General features: G+C 40.1%; 3 protein-coding genes and 1 long non-coding RNA gene across 4 annotated transcripts in view; 2 read left to right on the plus strand and 2 right to left on the minus strand.

Moving 5' to 3' along the window:
- LOC128013590 (protein disulfide-isomerase TMX3-like) overlaps nt 1-4,493 on the plus strand; it is a 32,666-nt gene extending 28,173 nt beyond the window's left edge. Inside the window, exon 16 of the mRNA XM_052596700.1 lies at nt 3,102-4,493. Within this exon, the coding sequence (XP_052452660.1) occupies nt 3,102-3,362 (261 nt within the window). The 3' untranslated portion in view covers nt 3,363-4,493. The remainder of the gene's footprint in view (nt 1-3,101) is intronic.
- Nucleotides 4,494-13,353: 8,860 nt separating this feature from the next.
- Nucleotides 13,354-14,129, minus strand: LOC128013626 (uncharacterized). Its single transcript, XR_008183357.1, has 3 exons — nt 13,982-14,129; nt 13,822-13,881; nt 13,354-13,743 (listed from the first exon to the last, which is right to left on the minus strand). It is a non-coding gene; the product is annotated as an uncharacterized LOC128013626 (long non-coding RNA).
- A 296-nt stretch (nt 14,130-14,425) lies between these two features.
- LOC128013108 (tripartite motif-containing protein 29-like) lies at nt 14,426-17,045 on the minus strand. Its single transcript, XM_052595820.1, has 5 exons — nt 17,005-17,045; nt 16,468-16,936; nt 15,701-15,796; nt 15,368-15,621; nt 14,426-14,447 (listed from the first exon to the last, which is right to left on the minus strand). The coding sequence occupies exons 1-5, from the start codon at nt 17,043-17,045 to the stop codon at nt 14,426-14,428; spliced, it is 882 nt and encodes a 293-aa protein (XP_052451780.1).
- A 2,967-nt stretch (nt 17,046-20,012) lies between these two features.
- On the plus strand, nt 20,013-21,392 carry LOC128013598 (putative nuclease HARBI1). Its single transcript, XM_052596711.1, has 4 exons — nt 20,013-20,445; nt 20,530-20,645; nt 20,773-20,881; nt 20,968-21,392. The coding sequence occupies exons 1-4, from the start codon at nt 20,013-20,015 to the stop codon at nt 21,339-21,341; spliced, it is 1,032 nt and encodes a 343-aa protein (XP_052452671.1). The 3' UTR covers nt 21,342-21,392.
- The last annotated feature ends 4,774 nt before the right edge of the window (nt 21,393-26,166 follow it).

Genomic DNA, 26,166 nt, shown 5'->3' on the forward strand with positions numbered 1-26,166 from the left:
TGTTAATTTTATGGAGCAAGTTAAAGAAAAGAAAAAAATATTGGGTGAAATGCTAGGATTATCAACACAAGGTGCTTTAATTAGATCTAGATTTCAAAGTGCCGAATTAATGGATGCACCTTCAAAGTTTTTTTTCAATTTGGAAAAAAAGAACGGTCAGAAAAAATTGATTCATGCCTTGCGGTCCGAGTCCGGAGTTTTACTAACTGATGCTTGTGATATTAGAACAAGAGCTGTAAAATTTTATAAGGATTTGTATAAGAATGGAATCTCAGAAGTAAAAGACAATATTTCTGGGTTTTTTCAGAACTTACCACAAATAACGGAAGATGTTGATAAGGAAGTAAGTAAAACACTGAGTTTAAGCGAACTGAAAGATGCCCTTAGCAAAATGGAAAGTGGTAAAACACCTGGTATAGATGGTATCACAATTGAATTTTACAAAACCTTTTGGTCAGAGGTTGGCCCAGAATTGTTAACCGTTTTTAATGAGAGTTTAAAAAAGGGGCAATTGCCACGGAGTTGCCGTAGAGCGATTATAACCTTACTCCCCAAAAAAGGAGATTTAAATGATATATCAAACTGGGGACCAATAAGTTTATTATGTAATGATTACAAAATACTTTCCAAAACCTTAGCGGTTAGAGTAGGTAAAGTTCTTGAATATATTATACATCCAGATCAATCTTATTGTGTGCCAGGCAGGAAAATGTTCGACAATGTCTCCTTTATTAGAGATATTTTAGACTGTGGAAGAATTTTTAATTTAGATTTTGGGCTGATTTCAATTGACCAAGAAAAAGCTTTTGATAGAGTCGAGCACATGTACTTATGGTGTGTTTTAGAAACATTTGGTTTTAGCTCAGGTTTTATTTCAATGGTTAAAGTCTTGTACTGTGGCGTTGAGAGTGTTTTAAAGATTAATGGTGACTTGTGCTCTCCTTTTGGAGTGTATAGAGGTGTGAGACAGGGCTGTGCACTGTCAGGAATGTTATACACTTTGGCCATAGAACCTCTGTTAAATAAATTACGAACTGTTGTGTGTGGACTGTGTATACCAAATTGTACCAAAAATTTTAAATTATCAGCTTATGCTGACGATGTGATTGTTATAATTAGTGGATCAAATGATGTAAATGTGTTGTTAAAGACCTTAAATGATTTTAATTTTCTTTCATCCGCCAAAGTGAACTGGAAACAAAGTGAAGCTATACTGGTTGGAAAGTGGCTAACAGATGAACCAAAGCTTCCTGAAGACTTAAAGTGGACCAGAGATGGTTTCAAATATCTTGGAGTTTTTTTAGGGAGTGAGAATGTTGTGAAAATGAATTTTGAAGGCACTGTTGAAAAAGTAAAAGGACGACTGGATAAGTGGAAGTTTTTACTTCCCAAAATGTCCTATAAAGGACGTGTTTTGATTATTAATAATCTAGTTGCATCTGCACTTTGGCACCGTTTAGCTTGTATAGATCCCCCAGTTGATATTTTAACAAAAATCCAGTCAATTTTAATTGACTTCTTTTGGGACAAATTGCATTGGGTGCCGAAAAGTGTGTTGTACCTGACGAAAGAAGAAGGTGGACTTGGTCTAGTACACTTGCAGAGCTGAACGGCTGCATTTCGCCTACAGTATGTACAAAGACTTTTGATGTGCACTAAAGATTCAAGTTGGATGGGTGCTGCCTGTGCAATTCTTCGAAGCATTGAAGGCCTAGGCTTGGACAAAGCTTTGTTTTGGCTGGACTCTCATAGGCTAAGACTTTGTGACCTTCCGTTTTTTTATCGCAACTTGTTCAAAGTCTGGTCTTTATTTAAGACTAACAGGGACAACAGTGCTCCCTCCCTCTTTTGGTTACTCCAAGAACCTTTAGTTTTTGGTTCACGTTTGGACCTAACACATGAAGCATCTTTTGCTGTACCAGAAAGGACTTTATTGAACACTAAAGTGACAACAATAGGTCACTTACATCAAATAGCAGGACTGGATTTTAAAGATGTGTACACAGTTGCTGAGTGTTTAGGACTCAAATCATGCCGTATTGTAACAAAAGCACTTGAAAGTTGGAGATCAGCTCTTACTGGTGAAGAAAAAGTGTTGCTGGAACAATATTCAAAAGGGTCTAAAAACCCTGATTGTAATGATCCTTTTCCTAAATTATGTGTATATCCAGTTATGGGAGAATGTAATGGCATGTTACTCAATTGTGAAAATTTAAAGATTGTGGACTCAGAGGTTGCATCTGGGAAAGAATTGTATAAGAACTGTGTTAAAGTGTTTAATAAGAACTTTTTAAATAACAGGTGTGATACAGCCTGGAGAGAGGTTCTTAAACTTGATGTTAACGAAAAACCAGAGTGGAGAGTCTTATACAAGTCACCATTGATCAAAGAAACGGGTGATTTACAGTGGAGACTGTTGCATGGTGCAGTTGCAGTCAATGCCTTTGTATCTTTGTTTAAGTCTGATTGTAATGAAGGTTGTCCTTTTTGTTCACAAAAAGAAACTGTTTTTCATGCATTCATGCACTGTGAAAGGCTAAAACTTTTATTTGATATATTGGGAATGCTTTTAAATTCTTTTAATGTGTTTTTTACAATGAAAATATTTATTTGTGGTTTTAAGTTTTTAAAAAGTTATCGTCAAAAGTCTCAGTTGTTGAACTTTTTGCTTGGTCAAGCAAAAATGGCAATTTACGTCACTAGAAAAGAAAAAATGGAGACCAATGTTTTCAGTGATTTAGTAGCTGTTTTTTTAAGACTTGTGAAATCCAGGATTTTGATTGACTTCCATTATTATAAATTAATGCATGATCTTTTATTGTTTGAGTCAATTTGGTGCATAAATGGGGTTCTTTGTGAGATTGTTGAAGAAGAGTTGTATTTTTCATTTTAAGGTGATTTTTTTTATCCTTTTGGAAATAGGTGATGTATTGTAGCCTGTTCCATTTTATGTAATAAATGGTTTTTGAAAAATAAAAAAAAATAAAAAAAAATCTCTCTCTCTCTCTCTCTCTCTCTCTCTGTCTCTCTCTCTCTCTCTCTCTCTCTCTCTCTCTCTCTCTCTCTCTCTCTCTCTCTCTCTCTCTCTGTCTGGTCTGCAGTCGGTGTTCCGCAGCTCTCCGCTGCTCGGCTGTTTTCTCTTCGGTCTGCCGCTAGGCGTCATCAGTCTCATGTGCTACGGCATCTGCACGGCTGAGTCTGACGATGACACGGAGCTGATGAAGAGAGACAGCTTCACCGACGAGGAAGAGGAGGGTGAGGAGGAAGAGCAGCCGCAGCTCACGGCCGGAGCAGAGGGAGAGGAGGATGAGGACGGAGAGAAGATCCAGCAGAAGAGTACGACTGAAAAAAAGGTGGATTAATGAGAAATGAAGGCCTCGGAGGAGGAAAACACGGCCTGCAATCTCCTCCCTGAGCTTCATTAGATTGTTTGCTTTCTTTATTTTCATAATTTCCATAAATGTCCGCCAGATTCAAAGTCAACTTTCACTTGTTTGTGAAAACGTCAGGACCAGTGTTGGAGCTCCACATGTGACTGTACTGAGTTACACAAGCACACAGACACAAACACTGACTCTTCTAAAGTGACAGGTCTTTGTGCTTATTAATAATCATCACTGTATTAATAAATCATGAGTGGACTGCAGCCGAGACGTGATTAATGATCAATCTCTCACTGGACACACTTCCTATTCTCTTTTTTATGTTTTGGATGAGAAAGTGCAGTTTTTGTTGCATCAGAGACTTGATCTCCGGAGGATTGTTTTACATGAGATTTGTTATGTTATCAAATCATAATGAGCGCACATGAATGCTTTTCTCCTGCGTGCTGCACTGATGTGATCTCACAGAATGTAGAAGTCTAGTGAAGCTGTTCTAGCAGCGAGTGTTTATTTCTCTGTGAAATGATGAAGGAAGGTCTGGGTTTTATCATATGCACTGAACACATTCACACACAGCAGCTTCAGGGTCAGGTTTTTTTTTTTTTTTTTTTTTTAAGTCTCATTCCTGGAGAAAACATCATTAGCGTTCCTTCTGCAGGTCCTACAGTTAACATTAAACAGCAGGTAGGCTCAGTGAATGGGTTTTACAGATTTAAGGCTTTATATGTCAGCAGTTCTCAGCATCAATTACCAGAATTTGCTCAGAAACTGTTAAGTTCACAAAAAACTTAAAGCTTCAGAACTTTTATTTAGATTTAAACAGCAGTGAATCACTGTAAGCGGTGTAAGTGTGTGAGGAGAAGTGTGCTGTGATGAACGGAGCGAGCTCTAGATGCTCTTCATCTGATCTCAGACACACATCGAGTCAAAGCTGTCCTTACACTACGACACTGACGAGTGTCTGAAGCTCTTTCTGTTCACACTGGATGGGAATGGAGTCACATTCCCTTCAGGATGCCTGCTGTTATTATAGGGATTCTCATGTTTTAACACATAACTTGTCTTAATGTTTCTGCTGTGTTCATTAAACGTTTCTTTGTCTCTCTCTCATTCTGTGTCCTTCCCTCACATCAATATCATGGTAGAGTTAGACTGATTAGATTACGTCCAGGTTTTGTATGTGATTACTTTCATCTAAAAGGCATTTGTTGGGCTTTATAACGAACTGCTACATTTGATGAAAGATTGTCTTTTTTTATTTTTCCATCCCAGATGTTTGTCATTCTTAGACATTGATTAGGTGTTAGGGATTTAAGATGTGTCTGTTTCTTTAGTCAAACATGCTTGTCTCCTGTCCACATATTTATAAAGGGCCTATCATTAAACATGCTTGTCTCCTGTCCACATATTTATAAAGGGCCTATCATTAACCACAAAGTTCTTCCAAAAGAAATTACAGTCAATAAAGAACTCCATGTTTGACACATTTTTTGTGGAGCTGTAATTCATTACTATTCTTATCATGTATATAACCAATCATTGCATCGCTTCAGAGTCTGCATGCCTGTCCATCGCTGAAGTAACTGTACTAAAGAACTTGAGCTTGCTCTGTCAGTGTGAGGTCACGGGGTCACCGGGGGGTCACTGGAGGTCACGGGGTAAGCGCTGCTGGATTCCAGAGGTCTGATCTCATCATGATGATCTTTTTCTTAAATCACCACAGGTGTTGCTGGAAATGTTCGTCTTCGTCTGAAAAGTTAATAATAGCAGATAATTAGTAATTGCAGTTTGGTGTGAATTAACTTCTGTTTGTTTAAATTGTTACTGCTGTACATCTAGAAGAGTTTCATAAAGGAACTTTGGCATTAGGGCAGCTTCTAATGTGAACCCTTTACCACAAGAACAGAACAGAACAGAACCTGTAAATCTAACTGTGAAACTCTTTGGAGGCAGAAGGTCATATTTAGAAAGCAAGAGCGTGAAGCAGGTTTCAGATTTTTGTATTTATTTTTTTTTAAGCACAGATGGTATTAGTCTGGTTTAAACCACTAGAGAGAAACACACTCAGTCCTGGCATGATGGCACGCGTGCGCTTTTGCTGGACACTTACTCTTACTCTGTGATTTCACCAAAGCCATATTTCATTTGACATCAGAAAAATTATATAACAAACAACATTATATTAACACTGGTATACATGGATGAAAGTGTTTGCTTATATCCACTGAAACAGAGCTTGCTTTAGAGTTTCAGAAGAGATCTGGTCAGTGTCAATCAGTGTTTTATTCTCTCCACTATTCTATCATTTACGGTGCTATACTTTTATTGTACATCACCAACTGACATTTGTGTCTAGTGTGGCGGGGTGAAGAAGGACACGACGAGTAAGGACAGGTGAGTCCCCCCGAAGGGTGGATTTTATTAATAAATAGTGTGGCAGAAGGCGGTGAGGTGAGGTGGTCCGGTGCGGGGTGTTTGGCTTCCTCTGTGATCTGTGTGCTGTGATGGTGTGGGTCCGTTGTGCTCTCCCGTGTGCGGTGGGGCTGGCGGTCACACACTGCTCTCTGAAAGCAAGACAGAGTTAGGATTGCAGACTCTCGTGGAGACATCTCTCACCTCTGTGTTCATTTGCTGTGCTTAAATAGGCAGCTCTTGATGATCCGCATGTGTGGCCGCTCAGCCCGTGACCAACAGGAGCAAGTGTGACGGCTCGGTTTTCAGGGTGACGCTGATGAGAGCTCGGGACACGTGTCACCAACCCAACCCCCCCCCCCCAGTCCTATGGAGAAATGGGGAAACTGGGGGAGGGCGGGGAATGGACCCTGACAGACCTGCGAAACCTGCCCAAATCCGAGAGGGTCCATCGGCGTTGGCCGTCCCTGCTCGGTGTTGCACGTGACGTTGAAGTCCTGGAGCGCCAGGAACCACCGCGTCACTCTCGCGTTCGTCTCTTTGGCCCAGGCCATCCACTGCAAGGGGGCGTGATCTGTAATGAGAGTGAAGGGGCGGCCGAGGAGGTAATACCTGAGCTCCAGGTCTGCCCACTTGACGGCCAGCGCCTACCTCTCCACCGTAGCGTACCGTTGTTTCGTGGGGGTCAGCTTTCGGCTTATGTAGATCACCGGGTGTTCCTCGGCCGAAGAGCAACTCAAACGGTGTGAAGCCGGTGGAGGCCTGAGGGACCTCCCGAACCCCGAAGAGGACGTATGGCAGCATCTTGTCCCAGTCCCTTTTATCTTCGGCCGTCACTCAGCGCAGCGTCTGTTTCAGGGTCTGATTGAACCGCTCGACGAGCCCATCGGTCTGGGGGTGGTACACCGTGGTACGGAGCTGCTGGACCTTCAGGAGTTTGCAGAGGTCCGCCATCATCCGGGACATGAACGGGGTGCCCTGGTCGTTCAGTATCTGGGACGGGATGCCGACCCGACTACACAACAGGAAGAGTTCCTGGGCGATGGCTTTGGTCGTGGCCTTTCGGAGGGGGATGGCCTCAGGGTAGCGGGTGGCGTAGCAGGCCTGCTCACCGGTCGCTGGGGGCCAGCCAGCATGGGCCGATCCTAGACCACCCTTCGGGCAAACGGCGGCACTCTCTCCCCAACCTCCCGGTGTTGGGAGGCCTCCGCCAGCTCGATGGTCTCCACCAGCTCGTTCACGTTCGCTGGGTTCCGGATGCCGGCTGCCTGACGTAGCAGGCGGGGAAGGCCCCGCAGGAGGTGATCCACGATGACACGCTCCGCTACCTGGTGTGTACCCCCGGCCAGTAACCAGTGCTGCTCGAGACGGGAGAGATTGGACGCCTGAGCTCGGGCCGGCTGTCGTGGATCGAAGGCCCACTCATTGAAGAGCTGAGCGGCGTTGATCGGTTAGAGCCCCATCCGGCCCAGGATTTCCTTTTTCAGCTTCTGGGGGAAGCGTGAAATAAGCCTGTTGGGCCTCTCCCATCAGCAGCGGGGCGATGATCCGGGCCCACTCTGCCTTGGGCCACGCCTCCCGGGTGGCCACGGTCTCAAACATCTGGAGGTACATGCTAACATCATTGTGGGATGTCATCCTCGGCAGCAGCTGCGTGGCCTGTACACGGGGGTCAGGCAGCGGAGTACGTGCGCCGGCAGCCATACGGAGCGTGGCAAGCTCCCATTCGGTTTCCCCTTGCCGAGAGGCCATGTGCTCCATAATTTGTTGCTGGCGGATGATCACCTTGGTGAGGTGCTTCAAGAGTTCTTCCATCGCCGGGGGAGGAGCGCCACCTGGGGAAACCAGAGAAGACACGTGAGCCAACAGGGCGTGTGGCAAAAGAAAAACCAAAATAAACAATCAAACCAGTCCAGCTGGGGAAACACCGCGTGGGAAGGGGTCGTCTGTGTCTTCTTCGACACGACGAGTAAGGACAGGTGAGTCCCCCCGAAGGGTGGATTTTATTAATAAATAGTGTGGCAGAAGGCGGTGAGGTGAGGTGGTCCGGTGCGGGGTGTTTGGCTTCCTCTGTGATCTGTGTGCTGTGACGGTGTGGGTCCGTTGTGCTCTCCCGTGTGCGGTGGGGCTGGCGGACACACACTGCTCTCTGAAAGCAAGACAGAGTTAGGATTGCAGACTCTCGTGGAGACATCTCTCACCTCTGTGTTCATTTGCTGTGCTTAAATAGGCAGCTCTTGATGATCCGCAGGGCGACGCTGATGAGAGCTCGGGACACGTGTCACACTATATTTATGTATGAATTAGGTGAAACATCTAAAGCAAAGTTGACCTTTAAAACACAGTTAACAGCATTATTAAAAGCATGCGCAGCTCATTGAACTGGGTACCTGTGAACTGTTTTATACTGTCAAAGAATTACTCAACCTCGAGCCAATAGCCTTTCAGACAGAAAAGTCTTATAAGAGTGATGTCTGAAATCACCACTCACTGTTATTTAGCATAATATTTAAATCAGATGTTGCTGGACACATAATTCTTGCTGCTGCGGCTTGCAAGTGGCCACTTTAAATTATTTGTAGGTTATAGTATTGTATGAGTATTGTCCCACTGATAAATACAATGCAACAAAACAAAACAAACAAAAAAAAAACACAGACTGACCAGTTCAATGATAATTGTCAGGATTCCACCATCAACACCATCCTCATCATCACTCCCTCCTCCCACTCGCCCGTTATCCCCTGAATATTAATTATCATCAGCTGCATCTCTTCATCCTCATCACCGTCATCTGCTATCCTTCATCACTGCTCACCTTTATAGACCCATTCTCATCCCTCAGTCTTCGTCTGGTCTTGTCATTTCATGGCATACAGACTCTATTTCTACACTCACCTGAGAATCCGCGACTCATCAGTCATCTCCCAAAGATCGGCCAGTCTTCCTCTGTCTTCAGTCCCCATTCTGTGATCCCTCACACACTTCCTGTGATCAGGGACTCTTCAGTTAAGTCGACATTGGTTCATATCATCCTGTTCGCTCTCATATTCTCCATCTGGTTCGGAGCATTCTGTTAATAAAGCTATTAGACTTACCACCTTGTTTGCCTCCTGTCTCATCCGTGACAATAATATGTGTGTAATATAGTGAGTGACGTGACATACAGCTAAGTATGGTGACCCATACTAGGAATTCGTGCTCTGCTTTTAACCCATCCGAAGTGCACACACACAGAGCAGTGAACACACACACACACTGTGAACACACACCCGGAGCAGTGTTCATCATTTATGCTGCGGCGCCCGGGAGAAGTTGGGGGTTCGATGCCATGCTCAAGGGCACCTAAGTCGGGGTATTGAAGGTGGAGAGAGAGCTGTACATGCACTCCCCCCACACACAATTCCTGCCGGCCCGAGACTAGAACTCACAACCCTTCGATTGCGAGTGCTACTCTCTAACCACTTTTTCTTTAAAGTCAAAATACAATACTATTGTGCATTACAATAGTCCAGTCTAGAGGTCATGAATGCATGAACTAGCTTTTCTGCATCAGAAACCGATAACATGTTTCGTAGCTTGACAATGTTTCAAAGATGGAAGAATGCAGTTTTTGTAACATGGGAAATATGCTTTTCAAAAGACAAGTTGCTGTCTAATATAACACACAGATTTTTGACTTTAGAGGAAGTAACAGTACATCCGTCTAGTTTCAAATTGTAATCCAAGAGATTCTGTGTACTGTTTTTTGGTCCAATAATTAATATCTCTGTCTTATCAGAATTTAACTGGCAAATTACAGACCCATTTCAAACCTGTACGATCGCTACCATTTTGTTTATTTGAATGGGGAGTCATCTCATTGATCACCAAAAAAATATGGAGTGCCACAAGGATCTGTCCTAGGTTCTATTTTCAATATACATGTTGCCCCTTGGTAATATTATTAGAAAATACAGGATTAGCTTCCACTGTTATGCTGATGATACTCAGCTATAGATCTCAACGAGACCAGATGAAACCTCTAAATTATCTAAGCTAACAGAGTGTGTTAAAAATGTAAAAGATTTGATGACCCATAATTTTCTTCTATTTCTCCTGTTTCTGATGCAGAAAAGCTAGTTCATGCATTCATGACCTCTAGACTGGACTATTGTAATGCACTTCTATGTGGTTGTCCTGCTTCTTCAATAAACAAGCTACAGGTAGTCCAAAATACAGCAGGTAGAGTCCTTACCAGGTCAAGGAAATATGATCATATTACCCCAATTTTACAGTCTCTGCACTGGCTACCTATTAAGTTCTGTATCAGTTACAAATTATCATTACTTACCTATAAGGCCCAAAATGGTTTAGCTCCTGCGTACCTAACTAGCCTTATTCCACATTACAACCCATCACGCACCCTAAGGTCACAAAACGCTGGACTTTTGGTCGTTCCTAGGATAGCTAAGTCCACTAAAGGAGGTAGAGCCTTTTTTTACATTTGGCTCCCAAACTCTGGAATAGCCTTCCTGATAATGTTCGGGGTTCAGACACACTCTCTCTGTTTAAATCTAGATTAAAAACGCATCTCTTTCGCCAAGCATTCGAATAATGCATCTCTTAAATTGTGACTGCAGCTGCATCTGATCAAATGTGCATTTTTATTCTTTAGCTTGGGTTAAACTGATTGATTTTACTTTGTTGGGAAAGCAGCTATGCTAATGATGTCTCTATGTGTTTCTCTGTTTCTGCTGGATCTTCATCCCGTGGTAACTAGGATTCACACAAGCTCCAGTCTGGATCCAGAACACCTGAGAAGAGATGATGCTAACCCTCAGAGGACCTCAGATGATGCTAACCCTGAATCAACAACAGAACTAACAAATATTGCTATTTACGATACAATCACATAATGCAAGTGCTGGTCATATAATTAGAATATCATCAAAAAGTTGATTTATTTCACTAATTCCATTCAAAAAGTGAAACTTGTATATTATATTCATTCATTACACACAGGCTGATATATTTAAAATGTTTATTTCTTTTAATTTTGATTATAACTGATAACTAAGGAAAATTTCAAACCCAGTATCTCAGAAAATTAAAATATTGTGAAAAGGTTCAATACTGAAAGTGAAAGTCGTGATATTTGCCAAATATGGTAGCCCATACTTAGAATTGGTGATCTGAATTTAACCAATCCAAGGTCACACAGCAGTGAGAAGTGAACACATCTTGAAAACACACCCGGAGCAGTGAACACACACACATACACACCGTGAACACACACCCAGAGCAGTGGGCAGCTATAGATCCAGTGCCCGGGGAGCTGTCAGCTGTCAGCAGCTGTGAACAGCACATGTCCCAGGGCTGTTGCAATACAAAATGAAATCTGTATGTAAATGTCTTTTTTTGTGCAATATCCCGTCTTGTCTCAATCTGAATTCAGCAATTGGATATGAGAATATTGCTGCTTAAGGCATATATGTTTTTTAAAATTATATACCCGAAGTCCGGAAATGTTGTGACCTTAAATTTGAATAAAATGAAAACAAGGAATATCAAATCACAAGAGCCAATATTTTATTTATAATAGAACATAACAAATGTTTAATCTGATAAATGATACAGTTTTATCCACTAAAGAGCTCATGTGAAATGTGCTGCAGGTCTCTGAATAGTTGTGATGGGAGCATGTTTGTGTAGCTTCTCCTCTTCTGTTCATTGAGGTTATCAGTTTCTGGAGATTTGGTGTGTGAATTTGGTCCCATTTTGACCTGATGTAGGTTTCCAGGTGCTGAATAGTTCATGGTCTTCTTTGATATATTTTTCATTTAATGATTTTCTGTAAAGGTGGAAGATCTGGTCAATCCAGCACCGGACTATTAATGTAAAAACATATGGCTTACTATAAAGTGCATAAAAGAACAAATTAGTGCATAATGAAAAATGAAACAATCTCTTACACTTGATTTCCTGCTAATTAATAAATAAAACTAATAATACCCTATTAAGTGAATAATTGGAAATCATTAATTCGTTTTATTTCTAAAATTTCGCACCTTAATTTAACACATAGTACATACATGTAGAGTAGGATAAGTGCAAATTCCTGTATTTACGAAGTTATCAGGCTAATCAGGTATATGTATGCTATATGCTAGTACACAAGTCAACTAATACAGAGATTAATGGTCATTACAATGTAGTTAAAACAGCATTTATCACAACATGATTTTGTAGGAATTGTAATCAGGCGCTAAAGAGAGTTACTATTAAAAGTAATTAGAGCCAATGGGATCTCTTGGGCTCAGTTTGTCATCAGCTCACAAACATACGCTGTGTTCCATTCAGAAGAGATCATCCCTATGCCCTCCTGAGGGAGAGATTCAAAGGGTTGAAGGGTGTAGGGGACCAAACTGTTTCTTGAAGTGCCCTTCTGCATCATCATCACGTGGCCACAGGGAGGCGCTGTCATCACAGAGAGAATAGCACAAAGGATCATGGGAGCCTAAAGAGTCCATCAGTTGTACTCTTTGAAATCCTTTTTTCCGAAAGGCCCCTTTGAAGTGGCAAGTTTTGAGCATTTCGGTTTGGAACGACCCTTCAATATGGTGGCCATGACTGTTCTTAAGTGCCCTTCAGAGGGCGTTATATCCTGTTTGGAACACACTGTGAACTGAACTTTAGTTCTGGGTCGATGATGAAGGACGCACAGCTGAAGAAGCACGTCCAACTCACAAAGAACCGAATGAGCCGGTCCAAACAACTGGTTACCGAAGATTCTGATGAGTGAGTTGATGATATTGTGCAAGCCTGAGGAGCATACTAGATACTACTATGTTTATTATGACTGTCATTCATTTACATTTTTTGTAAAATATGTACATTTCTGTAAAACTGTAAACCTTTAAACCTTTCTGTCAAGTGAACACTTCAGCTTAAAAGTCCTTAAACAAGACTGGGATCATGACACAAATGAACTGTGTTTTCACGAGTCTGTCTTCAAATCTAAGTTAAGTCTTGAGTCAGATCTTCAGAGGTCCAAGTCAAGTTTTTTTGTGCCTCGAGTGCAAGTCGCAGACTCAGGTATCTATCTCTGCTGTTGGATCACACAGTTTCACTGATGATTCAGAATAAACACTAAACCCAGGATAGAGCGGCTGAGTGAATGTGGTCTGGACTGTGTGGATGAGGCTCATTGTGTCAGAGACGCTGTAGAAGGACAGAGTTCCTGCGCTGTGATCCACAAACACTCCTATTCTCCTGACATCATCATCATCAGCATCATCATCATACACTTCTATTCTCCTGACACCATCATCATCATCATACACTTCTGCTCTCCTGACATCATCATCATCATCATCATACACTTCTGCTCTCCTGACATCATCATCATCATCAGCATCATCATACACTTCTATTCTCCTGACATCATCATCATCATCAGCATCATCATCATCATCAGCATCATCATCATCATCATCATCATACACTTCTGCTCTCCTGACATCATCATCATCATCATCATCATCATCATTGGACACTCCTGTTCTACTGACATCATCATCATCATCATACTCTCCTGTTCTCCTGCTGATGGACTCTAGAGGGAGATCTGTCTTTATGTTATTGTGCCAGAATGAGTAACTGGAGGAAGTGCAGCTCAAACTCCAGGACTGATCATTACATCCAAACTCAGACTCTTTACTTCGTCCCTTCCTGCTGATGCTCTTATATGACACTGATATCTCCACTTCATCTCCACTCCACTGCAGCTCCCAGTAACAGCGTCCACACACACTCTCTCTACACAACACCTGAGAATAACTATCAAATCTGTCTGGATGATCAGGATACGGCTGATCTGTGTCGGTGTAAGTAGCTGCTCTGTCTTCTTCAGACAGACGGAGGCGTTTATTTGCTGTGTTTGGATCCAGAGTCAGAAACCTGCAATCTGATGAAGATAAATTAAACAAGAGTTTTTCAAAATGAAAATCCTGAAGTAATTTTAGTGTGTTTCATAGTGTCTTACGCTGCAGGACCTCTGGCCTGGTCTTCAGTGCTTTGAGGGGAATAATTTCACTGTATGTCACTGTGAACATAAAAACATATAATTAATGTGATTCTCATGTGAAGCATGATTTCTTCCATACTGTATTTAATAGTTCCTTCTGTGTAATATGACTCATTACCTCTGCCAGATATCTGTTCAATCTCTTCTTTGCAGAATTCCTCTAGTTTCTCTTTCAGCTTAGAGACTGATTTCTCCACATGACTGAAAGAAAGCTGAGAGCAGATGGTGATGAGCTGCTCTGTGGATTCAGGAGAGATGGAGAAACTCTGCAGGAGAAAAACACACAACTCAAATCAAGTAAAGTCACCTTTATTTATATAGTGCTTTAAACAAAATACATTGTGTAAAAGCAATTGAACAACATTCATTAGTTAAACAGTGTGTCAATAATGCAGAATGATAGTTAAAGGCAGTTCATCATTGAATTCAGTGATGTCATCTCTGTTCAGTTTAAATAGTGTCTGTGCATTTATTTGCAATCAAGTCAATGATATCACTGTAGATGAAGTGTCACACAACTTGTTTTTTTCTATTTCAAATCTTGTGTGATTTGTTCCATCATTCACTCTAATGAGCCCAGGAATCTAATGATAATTTAAATACTGCAGTAAATTCAGAACCATACACAGCTGATGGAAGCGATCGACTCTTATGAAATGTACCTACAATCAAGTGTTGATTAAAAAATCTTGCATTGAGCTGCAATACATATATATATATATATATATACAGTACAGACCAAAAGTTTGGACACATCTTCTCATTCAAAGAGTTTTCTTTATTTTCATGACTATGAAAATTGTAGATTCACACTGAAGGCATCAAAACTATGAATGAACACATGTGGAATTATATCTGGAATTATATACATAACAAAAACGTGTGAAACAACTGAAAATATGTCATATTGTAGGTTCTTCAAAGTAGCCACCTTTTGCTTTGATTACTGCTTTGCACACTCTTGGCATTCTCTAGATGAGCTTCAAGAGGTAGTCTCCTAAAATGGTCTTCAACAGTCTTGAAGGAGTTCCCCGAGAGATGCTTAGCTCTTGTTGGCCCTTTTGCCTTCTGTCTGCGGTCCAGCTCACCCCTAAACCATCTGGATTGGGTTCAGGTCAGGTGTCTGTGGAGGCCAGGTCATCATCACTCTCCTTCTTGCTCAAATAGCCCTTGATGCCTTCAGTGTGACTCTACAATTTTCATAGTCATGAAAATAAAGAAAACTCTTTGAATAAGAAGGTGTGTCCAAACTTTTGGTCTGTACTGTATATATATATATATATATATATATATATATATATATATATATATATATATATATATATATATATATATATATATATATTTTTTTTAGAAGAGTCTCTGTTCTTTCTTTTGGTATATTGCATGTTCAGATATTTAAATAACAAAATATTCAGGGACAACAAAAGTTTTTTGAAAATTATTTAAACACACACACACACAAACAGGCACATAAAAAGGAATGAATGTTTTCCGGACACACTGTGTGAGGATGTGTGTTACCTGCAGGAACTGGATGTGATCCTGTGTGTGTGAAAGCTGCTCCAGCTCAGCGTCTCTCCTCCTCAGATCATTGATCTCCTGCTCCAGTCGCTCCAGTCGTTCTTCAGCTCGACTCACTGCAGTCTTTTCCTGATCTCTGATCAGTCGTATCAGCTCAGAGCGGCTTCTCTCAATGGAGCGGATGAGCTCAGTAAAGATCCTCTCACTGTCCTCCACTGCTGTCTGTGCAGAGCTCTGTTAGGACACACAGTGATTCAGCTTCAGTGAGTCTGAACTGAGACGGAGACAAACTTCTCTTCTTCTCCAGACTCACCTTATGAGACTCCACAGTCTCTCTCAGCTGCTGGAGATCTTTCTCTCTCTGCTGGATTCTCTGCTGATACTTTACTTGTGTCTCTTTCAGAATCCTCTGTCACAATTCATAAACACAGCAGCCATGCTATACAAACCAGTAAAAAATGAAATGCAGCTGTTTACTTTTATTTACAAACAAAATAAAGAAGATCCAAAAACATAGAACAGCTTTACCAGCTTAAAGACATCAGACATCAAACTACTGTAAGAGACACAAGTGATGATAATATGTCACTATAACAACAAACTGTAAACTAGAACAAAGAAAACAGGAATAAAACTGGAGAACAAGGAAATGCAAACAAAAAGCCCTTTAAACACAAACAGAAACCTAATGGAAAATATATATGCATATAAATATGTATGTATATATGTGCGAACACAGGGGAAATACATTTGTTTACATTACTTATCTCCACGAAATTTGGAGTTTAGAGTTAAATAAAAAATAAATATGAATACAATAATAATCATCATCATCATAATCATCATACAAATTGCAGATAGTATGAGGAAATTATTAACTACTGTTAGCAATATATAGACATTATTCTTTGGTAAATGTAAACAATTATTTTAGTGTCTGAAGTCTATTTCATCTAAATCACATGCTCTCTGAGTATTTATTTGAGCAATTAATTACAAACCCTTTTTACAAACACCAGGGCAGCACTGAACACTGCTCCATCAGTTATATTCTGATGTGTAATGTGATTGAGCTCGCACCTGTTTCTCTGTCCTCTCTTCTTCTGCCGTCACAGTTTCATGGTTCTTGTGTTCCTCCATCACACACGGATAACAGATGCAGCGCTGGTCGGTTCTGCAGTAGAGCTTCAGCGGTTCTTCATGTTTAGTGCAGATCATCTCCTGCAGTCGTCCAGTGGCTTCGGTCAGTTTGTGTTTCTTTCCTCTGAAGAAGCTCTCGTGTTGTTGGAGGTGATTGTGACAGTAAGAGTTCAGACACATCAGACAGGACTTGACGGCTTTGAGTTTCTTCCCAGTACAGACGTCACACTGCACATCTCCAGATCCAGAGGAACAGTCAGCAGAGAGTCTGGTCTTCTTCAGTTTCTCCACCACTTCAGCCAGCAGGACATGGTAGATAAAGCAGGTCTTGGACTGAAGGTGTGTCTGCACTGAGGACAGCTGTAGACTCTCTTCTGATCCTCCTGATCCCAGCAGTCTGTAATACAGCTCTTACAGTAACTGTGTCCACAGGGAACGGTCACCGGATCCTTCAGCAGATCCAGACACACCGGACACGAGAACTCATCCTGAGCCACTGGAATACTGGCTTCTGCCATCGTGTGTGTGTGTGTGTGTGTGTGTGTGTGTGTGTGTGAGAGAGAGAGACAGACAGCGAGACTGTCTGCAGCGCTTCACTTTCACTTTCTCCCTCCAGAAACAGCAAAGTCATTCCCTGGTTTGTGTTTGAGAGATGTGTGCAAAACTACACAGCAATCCGTCTTCTCTTCCATCCAGATCTGGAGGATTGTGCAGTAAAGGACATTCACGATCAGACTTTCTATTCGTTAACATTAATTACATGGTGTCTCAGACAAAATTGATCAGGACATGAAGTCAAATATTAACTAATAAAGTGAATTACTACTCTCCTTTTATTGTGTTTTGATACAGTAAAGAAGAATCGTGTTCATGAGGCCAGAATGAAGTCAGACTTCTGCTGGAGACAGATGTGTGTGTTCTGTGGTTCACACAGCAGAGGATCACACACATCTGGATGATCATCAGACCACACACTCCTCTCTTCATGGACACATGATAGAAGTCTAAGACAGAAATCTGTGACTGATGGGTGGTGTTTTAAAAGCATTTTACAAGTTCTGTACAAAGTATTGTTCTTTCACTTAGGATTGATTTTAAAGTACTTTTACTCGTATATAAGTCACTAAATGACCTAGGACCGGAATATATTTCAGATATGTTCACTGAATATAAACCTAACAGAGCACTCAGATCACTAGGATCGAGTCAGTTAGAAATACCAAGGGTTCACACAAAACAAGGGGAGTCCTCCTTTAGTTACTATGCTGCCCGCAGCTGGAATCAGCTTCCAGAAGAGATCAGATGAGCTAAAACACTAGTCACATTTAAATCTAGACTCAAAACTCACTGTTTAGCTGTGCATTTATTGAATGAACACTGTGCAATGTCCAAACTGATTGCACTATATTTTATGTAAAATCATTTTCTATTTCTAATTGTTTTAAATTAATTTTAAATAAGTCAATTTGTTAGTCATTTTCAAAGTTTTTAATTTGCTTGTTTTATTTTTTTTCTTCATGAGTATTTTACTTTCTTTTATGTAAAGCACTTTGGATTACCATTGTGTATGAAATGTGCTATATAACTAAACTTGCCTTGTCTTTCTGTGTCTCCTGCCTAACACCGTGAGAGTAGTTCCAGAACATGCTTCTTGTGAACTGTAAGAGAAGTGCTTTGGTATTTAGAGACGGGACAGTGATGAGATCAGGTCTGACTCCACGTGAGCGTGATGAAAGATCTCAGAGCTTGAGGTTCAGTCGGAGGCTGTCATGAATGTGGGTTTTGTTTCTGGTCTGGAGAAGCGTTTAGATGCGCTCTTTCTCTGACTGCAGAGGCTCAGTAACTTCATTAGGATAACGTGCAGCACATGCTGAGCTCCAGATCAGATGCTTCATAACGTGACCCTTCAGTTCAGTCCAGTCCCACAGCGGGCTTCACGTCCAGCGGACTCAGACGGTCAGATGTTCCCCCTCTACCTGCAGTCCAGGTGAGTTCCTCAGGCTCTGTCAAACAGTCAAGGACAGACTCATATCAACAAACAGATGATCTCACATGATGAATTGACTTCTACTTATCTCTATTTGTTATATGAATATGAATTCTGTCTTATATTCATTACTGATGTTATCTTAATGATGAATCTTGTGACACTGTTAACTGAAAGAATTGTGTAATAACAGTCCTATTAGAATGATGAAGAGAAATTAAGCTTTTGCTTTCAACTTAATTCGTTACATTTCCAAATATTCTGTCAGTCATCACCATGTCTCGCTGAATTCACCTGGATCACTTTATTGGCTCAAGATAGTTTTATTTTGACAGAAGAATAATTTAATTGTCTTTTCTAAGCAGGAATTTACTTCACCTTGTGTTCATTAACCTGATCTTGACATGGTAACTTTACTTTAAGAGATCATACAACGATTTTCTGTTTGCTAGTCTCCTCAATGAATCAATTATTTTACATACCGTGTGATTTATTCACATGATTCAGTTCAATCTCACTGATTCAGCTTTTGAGAAACATATACACTATAGTTATTGAGAGATATTTGCATTATCAAGTCACTTCAGATACTTACTGATCACTAAGTGTGAGAGTGCATGCACAAGCTCTTTAATTAACCTCAATTACTGCAGAATCCTTGATGATCATTAAGAATCTCTTCATAATTACCCATCACACACTGTTTAGTTGAACATGTCATTTATTCAAATAACACTCAAGAGTCAAAACTGAAATCAATCTGAAGAGTTTACTGAAGACTAACAAAGAACTGAATAATTACAGGCATGCAAACATCATACATGTTGAAAAAGAAAAACAATTCATTTGATATATAATCAGCTAAAAATCTACACATATAATCCAGAGGTTTTCTAAAATGATTTGTACTACAGTTTTTTACAGACGCTAGGACACATTTCTCAATACTTAGGTCACTTTTGTAAAACTCTTCACACAGTTTTCCTAACCAACTTCCAGCTTGTCAAAGCAGTTCATTTCACATTCAGAATGCACTAAAACTACCAAAACACTTCATTCAGGGGGCTGTTCCATAAACCAAGATTAGAGTATAAGCCAGGCTTATTTCGGTTAGTCAGGCTTATTTTTGGTAGATTCGGTTTCATAAATCAAACTTAAAAAAGTTCAAACTCAGTTCCCTCGGAAACTCATGCTGGCAAATTAACCTGGTCCGGGGCAGGCTAACTGTCAGGCTAAGTCTGAGTTCAGACTTAACGAGCATACCATTTATACTCACCTGCTGGTATTTCGATGTCATTTTATTTTACTTAACCACTATTAATAATTTTTTTTTAAATATAAATAAATAAATAAGGAAATGTACTTTACTAATAAATGTAAGAAATTATAAGGTATAAATACACTAAGAAATGTTCAAAACTTGTGTGTTTAATTGGTGAGTTTGGTTATTAATTAAAAGTATATAAATAGGGAGCTGAACTCGTCTCCAAACTAAATCATGGCATGTCCTTTCATAGAAGAGGTGGTGGATGAGGGAGCTATAGTCTTGCGGAAGGCATTTCAAAGAGAGAGAAGTTTCAGAGACAGGTCAGACCCATTGGCTTTTAATGACAGCTACCTGTATGAGCGATATAGGTTCTCAAGAGATGGGATTGCATATATTTGTAGATTACTAAGCCCATACATTGCAAATAATACACGCCGCAACAGAGCGCTCACAGTCCCACAGACGGTGTGCATTGCACTTCGCTTTTTTGCCAGTGGAACATTTTTGTACACAGTTGGAGATGCAGAGAATATCAGCAAAGCATTAGTTTGCCGCTCTGTACGAACTGTGTACCTTTCTTTAAAAAGACTACTCAATGTGTTCATCACATTCCCTGGCCACAAAGCTATTCGTACCATTAAACATGCCTTTTATGGAATAGCTGGTAAGTTCAAATAACTATAAAACATGGAAATATTTATTGACTGTTGATTTTACATGGGAAAATTTAAAAAAATAATTTTCCTAGGTTTCCCAATTGTTATCGGTGCATTGGACTGCACCCATGTGCGTATTAAGTGTCCGTCTGGTCCACATGAAGCGGACTTTGTGAATAGGAAATCAGTACACAGCATCAATATACAGGTACGGTCCCACTGAGATGATATTGAAGGCTATGCTCTAGCACTGAGTGTTCTGTACTAAACTGGGCACCAGTGTTTAGTTCATTGCAATTAAAATGTAGTGACCTACAGGTTTAAATTTATTTTAGATTAGTGATGCAGATTGCATCATCACAAATGTAGAGGCCAAATGGCCAGGCTCTGTGCATGACTCCAGAATCTTTAGAGCCTCATCTCTCTACCAGCAACTAGCAAGAGGTATGCTAGTAATCACTTAAATCGCAAAAAGTCTTATAAAAAGAAAAAAAAAACATTATATATCTATATTCATTCTGTCTATGCAGGAGAATTCTCAGGAGTTTTGCTGGGAGACAAGGGATACCCATGCCTGCCTTACCTCTTGACTCCCTATCACGAGCCCCAGACAGAGGCACAGCACCACTACAACATTGCCCATGCACGCACAAGAGGTCGTATAGAGATGGCATTTGGGCTGATAAAGTCAAGGTTTCAGTGCCTGAAGCACCTCAGATTGACTCCACCTAGGGCATGTGACATTGTAGTTGCTTGTGTAGTGCTCCATGACATTGCTTGTCTGAGGAGAGAGAGGCAACCAAGGATTGCTGAAGAGGAAGACTGGGGCAATGAGGCAGTATTGGAAGAAAACGAAACAGGCAGACTTATACGAGACACATATGCAAATAATTATTTTGCTTAATATGATCTAAACCATGTGTAGCCTTTAAAATGTTCCACTGGCCCCTCAACTTTCTCCTTAGTTGAACAAACACACAGAAGTCAAAGTATATAATGTGATTTGTCTTTATTCAGAGTGAATCTGCCTGTTAGGGGTGAAAACACACAAATAAATGTTGTGGAAAGTGATCAAAAAGGTCTTTTTTTTTCCTTTTCCTTTTTTAAAAATGGTAGTTCTACTTGCATTTTTCTGTAGCTGTTGAATTTCCAGCTCCAACTTCCTCATCTTCAGTTTTTTATACTGGATGTCGATATCAATCACTTCCATTTGTTTAAGGAGGTAGCGTTTATACACTCCTTTTATGTTTTCTGGGTTCTGTAGCAACATAGATTTAAGTTATTTCATTGAATACTCTTGTCACATTGTTTTTATTTCTTAATACTCACTTTGTCACATGTGGTCCCAGACTGAGAGGGCTCTAGAACAGTGTCAGCATCCTGAAAACACATTATGATCATTTTATCACACAAGTACACTTTTTTTTATATTCAATAAAGTATCACATGGAACCGGTGACTACCTCAGGCCTCCTTGAACAGACAGACACAGTCTCCTCATCCTCCTCAACTCCCATCACTTCTCCCTGTGACCACTGATTAAACTCAGTTAAAATCATTAGCTTACATGTCTTATTTAAAAGGTCTCATACTCACAGGGAACATGATGTCTGGTGGATCCATACAGCATACAGAATCTTGATAGAAAAAAATATATTTTTTTTTTACCAAAATGCACCATTACAGTAGCACAAGTACTTCTATGTGACATTACTGCTATGATGTACTTAGGTTTACAATGCCTAAGGAAGGAGGAAATCAGTTAGTCAGGAAGGAATAATGCTAATAAAACACACACACACACACACACACACACACACCTTTTATATACTCACTCCTTATACTACGTGATATCATTTTAGATGATGTCCCCCCCCCCCTCTATTCCCTCAAGGACGGGCCTCCCTTTATTAATTTCCAAAGCCAGCTCCTCTGCAGGAGTGAAGCTGGCTGGTGGTGGCCCTCCCCCAGTGCCAGCAACCTCAGTCTTCTTTTTGGTCGCTGCAATTAAAAAAAAAAAAAAAAACATTAAAAAAAAAACCTGAATAGTTGTAACTTCAAGCTGGCATTGATTACATATATACATCCCATTAGATTTACTTACCATTCTGAACTATATTTTTATATTTTATTTTCACCTGATGCCAGGTTCTTTTTCCTTCACTTAAGTTGCTGCTGCGTGAAAGCAATTAACGTTACTGTTATTCACACACAAACTTTGCAATGTATTGTGACACACATTCAATGTTGATAAATTATTTTAAATAGCTTACACCGCTACTTACGCATTGAGACGATCAGCAATTTCCTGCCAACCTTTCTCTCTTGCTTTATTTATTGCCGCTGTATTGCCTTTTTTGGTGATGACATCTTTAAATTCTTCATATGTTTCCAATAGCAAACGCTGTTCCATTGCCGTGAACATTGCTGCTCTATCTTTTCCTTTGCCATGGTAGCCCACAGTAAATCGATTGACCCATGCTCGACTTTTCAGGACTTTTAAACAATGGCGTGCACGCGCAATTATCTAGACTATTTAAACCTGACTCAAATTAGTAAAATCACATGATCCTCAACTTACTGTTATGGAACCAATTTAAGCACGGATGTTTAGCTCGGCTCATTCAAGTCAGGTTTTGGACTTTAATCCCCGCTTTTCTAAGCTGCTTTTATGGAACAGCCCCCAGGTCTCAAATCAACTCATTCTTCCAGAACACTAGCAAAGGTTGACAGCCGACAAACACACTTTATCAACCACAAAACAATGAGCTAAAAAACACTAACAACATGAAGCATTATACAATGTTTTCTTGTGTAAAACAAGGACACATCTCTGTTTATAATTCATTGCAATATATGTTACTGGAATGAATCAAACATGATGCAGAATTCATCAATATTTTATGTCCTTTATTTATTTATTTTTTTTTGCACGGAGTAATTCCAGAATAGAGGAATTTGTATACACACCATCCACTGATACAGATACAATAGTAATCCTGATCTACTAACAGTCCAGTTGTTTTTATAGCATTTAATTTTACAGTTTTTTTCAACTGCTTACACACATTTTCCAAAGATTCCCTCTTTTTTTCAAAACTTAACACACAAATTCAAGAATTGCACACACAAGATGCAAAATGCCTCACATCTCTTTCAAAATGAAACACCACAGTCAAAATATCACAAATATATTTCGAAAGCAAACATTTGTCTTACCTTGTAAACACCTTTACCATAATGTTATATTTTTGATTATGTCATATATAGACACTGTTATTCAAAACCTAAAGCTCTTTTAAAAGCTCACATGTTCATGATTGAATGTAATTGGGAGAGAGCTGTTGAATATATACTGTAAAGTAAAAACAAAAGAAAAACTGAAACCAAACTTTTTTTTTTTTTTTTTGCTCTTTGTGGTTGTAAATGTAGTATTAGTGTACACAGTTTGAAAAGAAAAAAAAAAAAAAAACGCATCAAAAGATATGTAGTGTTGTAGCCTGTAGTGTAAAACCGAACATGATGTGTGTGTTTGCGTGTGGAGATGGTTGGGTGTATCTAGCTCCATCTCTCCTCCGGGCTGGGTCCGGCCAACATACGTCATCCACGTCACATGCTATATTCTCTCTTGATACCTTACCAAACTCTGACCAATGCAATGCACTGTGGTAAATGAATGCAAGGGAACTACAGTAAAATATATTTATTATAGTATAGGCCTATTGTTTGTTATGGTAAAAAAGCCATAATGTGTACATTAGAACACGTGTACATTACATTAGATTGTTACATACCGGTTCTCATTTCTAAAGGTTCGAATTATACCCGCCACAGTAAATCTACTCAAATTAAGCTGGACTCTCAGTCCAGCCTCTCTCATTGTTAAACCATGGTTTATCACATGATCGACTACTGTAGCCCTAATCTCATTCGAGACCACTCTTCTTGTTCCCTGTCCTCCTCCATTTCTGACTCGTCCTCTTCCTCCCCTTGCTCCTCTTAGTCGAACTCGTCCTCTGGCTCTCCCTCCAACTCCTCTTACTCTGTCTGCAGTGTTTGCATCCATTGTCCAAAAGCTATTACTTGACCTTTGGTCTATTTATAGGCCACTACTAAAGTTATGATTGGTTGTTGTTAAGTAAAGCAACAAGTGTTTGCACCTGTGAGGAGTTAGTGTGAGGCACTGATGAATTAGTGTGGCATTTTGATTGGTTGTGTTTATAAAAGGAAATCAAGAAACTTCCTGTCAGATTTTTGTGTGTTGCATGGAAAATTGTGTGTTTTGCAAAAAGTGTTTAACAAAATTGAAAACTGAGTAATAGGCCAAAAATGTGTGTATGGTTTTGCAGATTTATTGTTTGGTCCTGGTGTTTGAGTGTCAGGTTTTAGAAATTGTGTGACAAGTAATAATTTTGAGTGTAAGCAGTTGAAAAAAACTGTAAGATTTAAAATATATTTCATTCAAATATTACTGTAGAAATGTAGTAAATTGCAGTCTTATTCAGTTTTGTATTATGTTATTGTTTTGAACATCAGTTTAACAGTTTTGAAAACAGTATGTAAGCATGTGCAAATTGGCCTGTGCGTACAAAGAGTTTTGGCAGTTGTTGTGTCTGAGTGAGAAAAGAATTCATGGAATTTAAGAGATGTAGTCATTGAATGCATTTTGTGCCAAAGCAATGGTAATCAATCCTCAGTTTAGCCCACATAGACTTCTGTTGTGCTCACTGTGTGAAGCGTTTTGCAAAAGTGACATAGGTATTAAGAAACGTGTCCTAGCGTCTGTAAAAAACTGTGCATACATTTTTTTGAAATTTCAGCAATGGATAAATGGATTTGCAGCACTAAAAACTGCTTGCAGTAGCACTGCTACTAAATTAATTAAAAAATCCACATACAGCTATCAGCTGTTCCTTTATCTTGGCTGAGCTTTCAACGTTGTTACGGAAAAGGTGAGAAATTTACATGACCCGTGGTACGCTTGCGGCATTCTGAAAAGTTGAGATGTTTTTAACTCGATGCGGTGCGGACGCGCCTGGACAAAACGAGCTTGTCGCAACGCGTGCCCGTCGCAACCACGTCGCTTCCATTATGAGCATGCATACCGCGCGTCTACATTTGAAATAACGAACTTGAGCATGCAAAAGACGTGATATGTGAACAGCCCCTTATGCATGTATGTGCGCCGTGCTCATTCTTGTTGTGTGTGTGTGTGTGACTGACAGACAGCCTCCGTGGCATGCATGAGAGATCTCGCAGATTTCACAGACAATCGTCTTAATATGATCGCAAATTAGAAATGTTTGGTAAGATAAAATGTGCACGATAACATTATTAAGCAAAAATACATAGTACATTAATTTTTTCCCCTCCAGTACCAAAAGCAGAACCAATACCATCAGATCTTTCTGATACTACGGTCTTTCATAATTTAGCCCTGGGGCCATTTTAATACCGGGTTTCGGTACCCATCCCTAGCGAAGAACAAACGCCATACCCTTGAGATAAACTGGGGTCCTCGATCCGACACGATGTCCTCCGGAATTCCAAAGTTCCGAAACACATGCTTGAATGGAAGCTCTGCGGTCTCGAAGGCTGTGAGTAAAGCTCTCAAAATAATTAATTTGCAGGCTTTAGAAAATCTGTCTATGGCTACTAGGATACATGTTTTACCATCAGAAACGGGGAGGTCAGTGACAAAATCTACCCCGATGTGGGACCAAGGACGA

Source organism: Carassius gibelio, chromosome B24 (assembly GCF_023724105.1).
Source record: "Carassius gibelio isolate Cgi1373 ecotype wild population from Czech Republic chromosome B24, carGib1.2-hapl.c, whole genome shotgun sequence".
Classification (NCBI taxonomy): Eukaryota; Metazoa; Chordata; class Actinopteri; order Cypriniformes; family Cyprinidae; genus Carassius; species Carassius gibelio.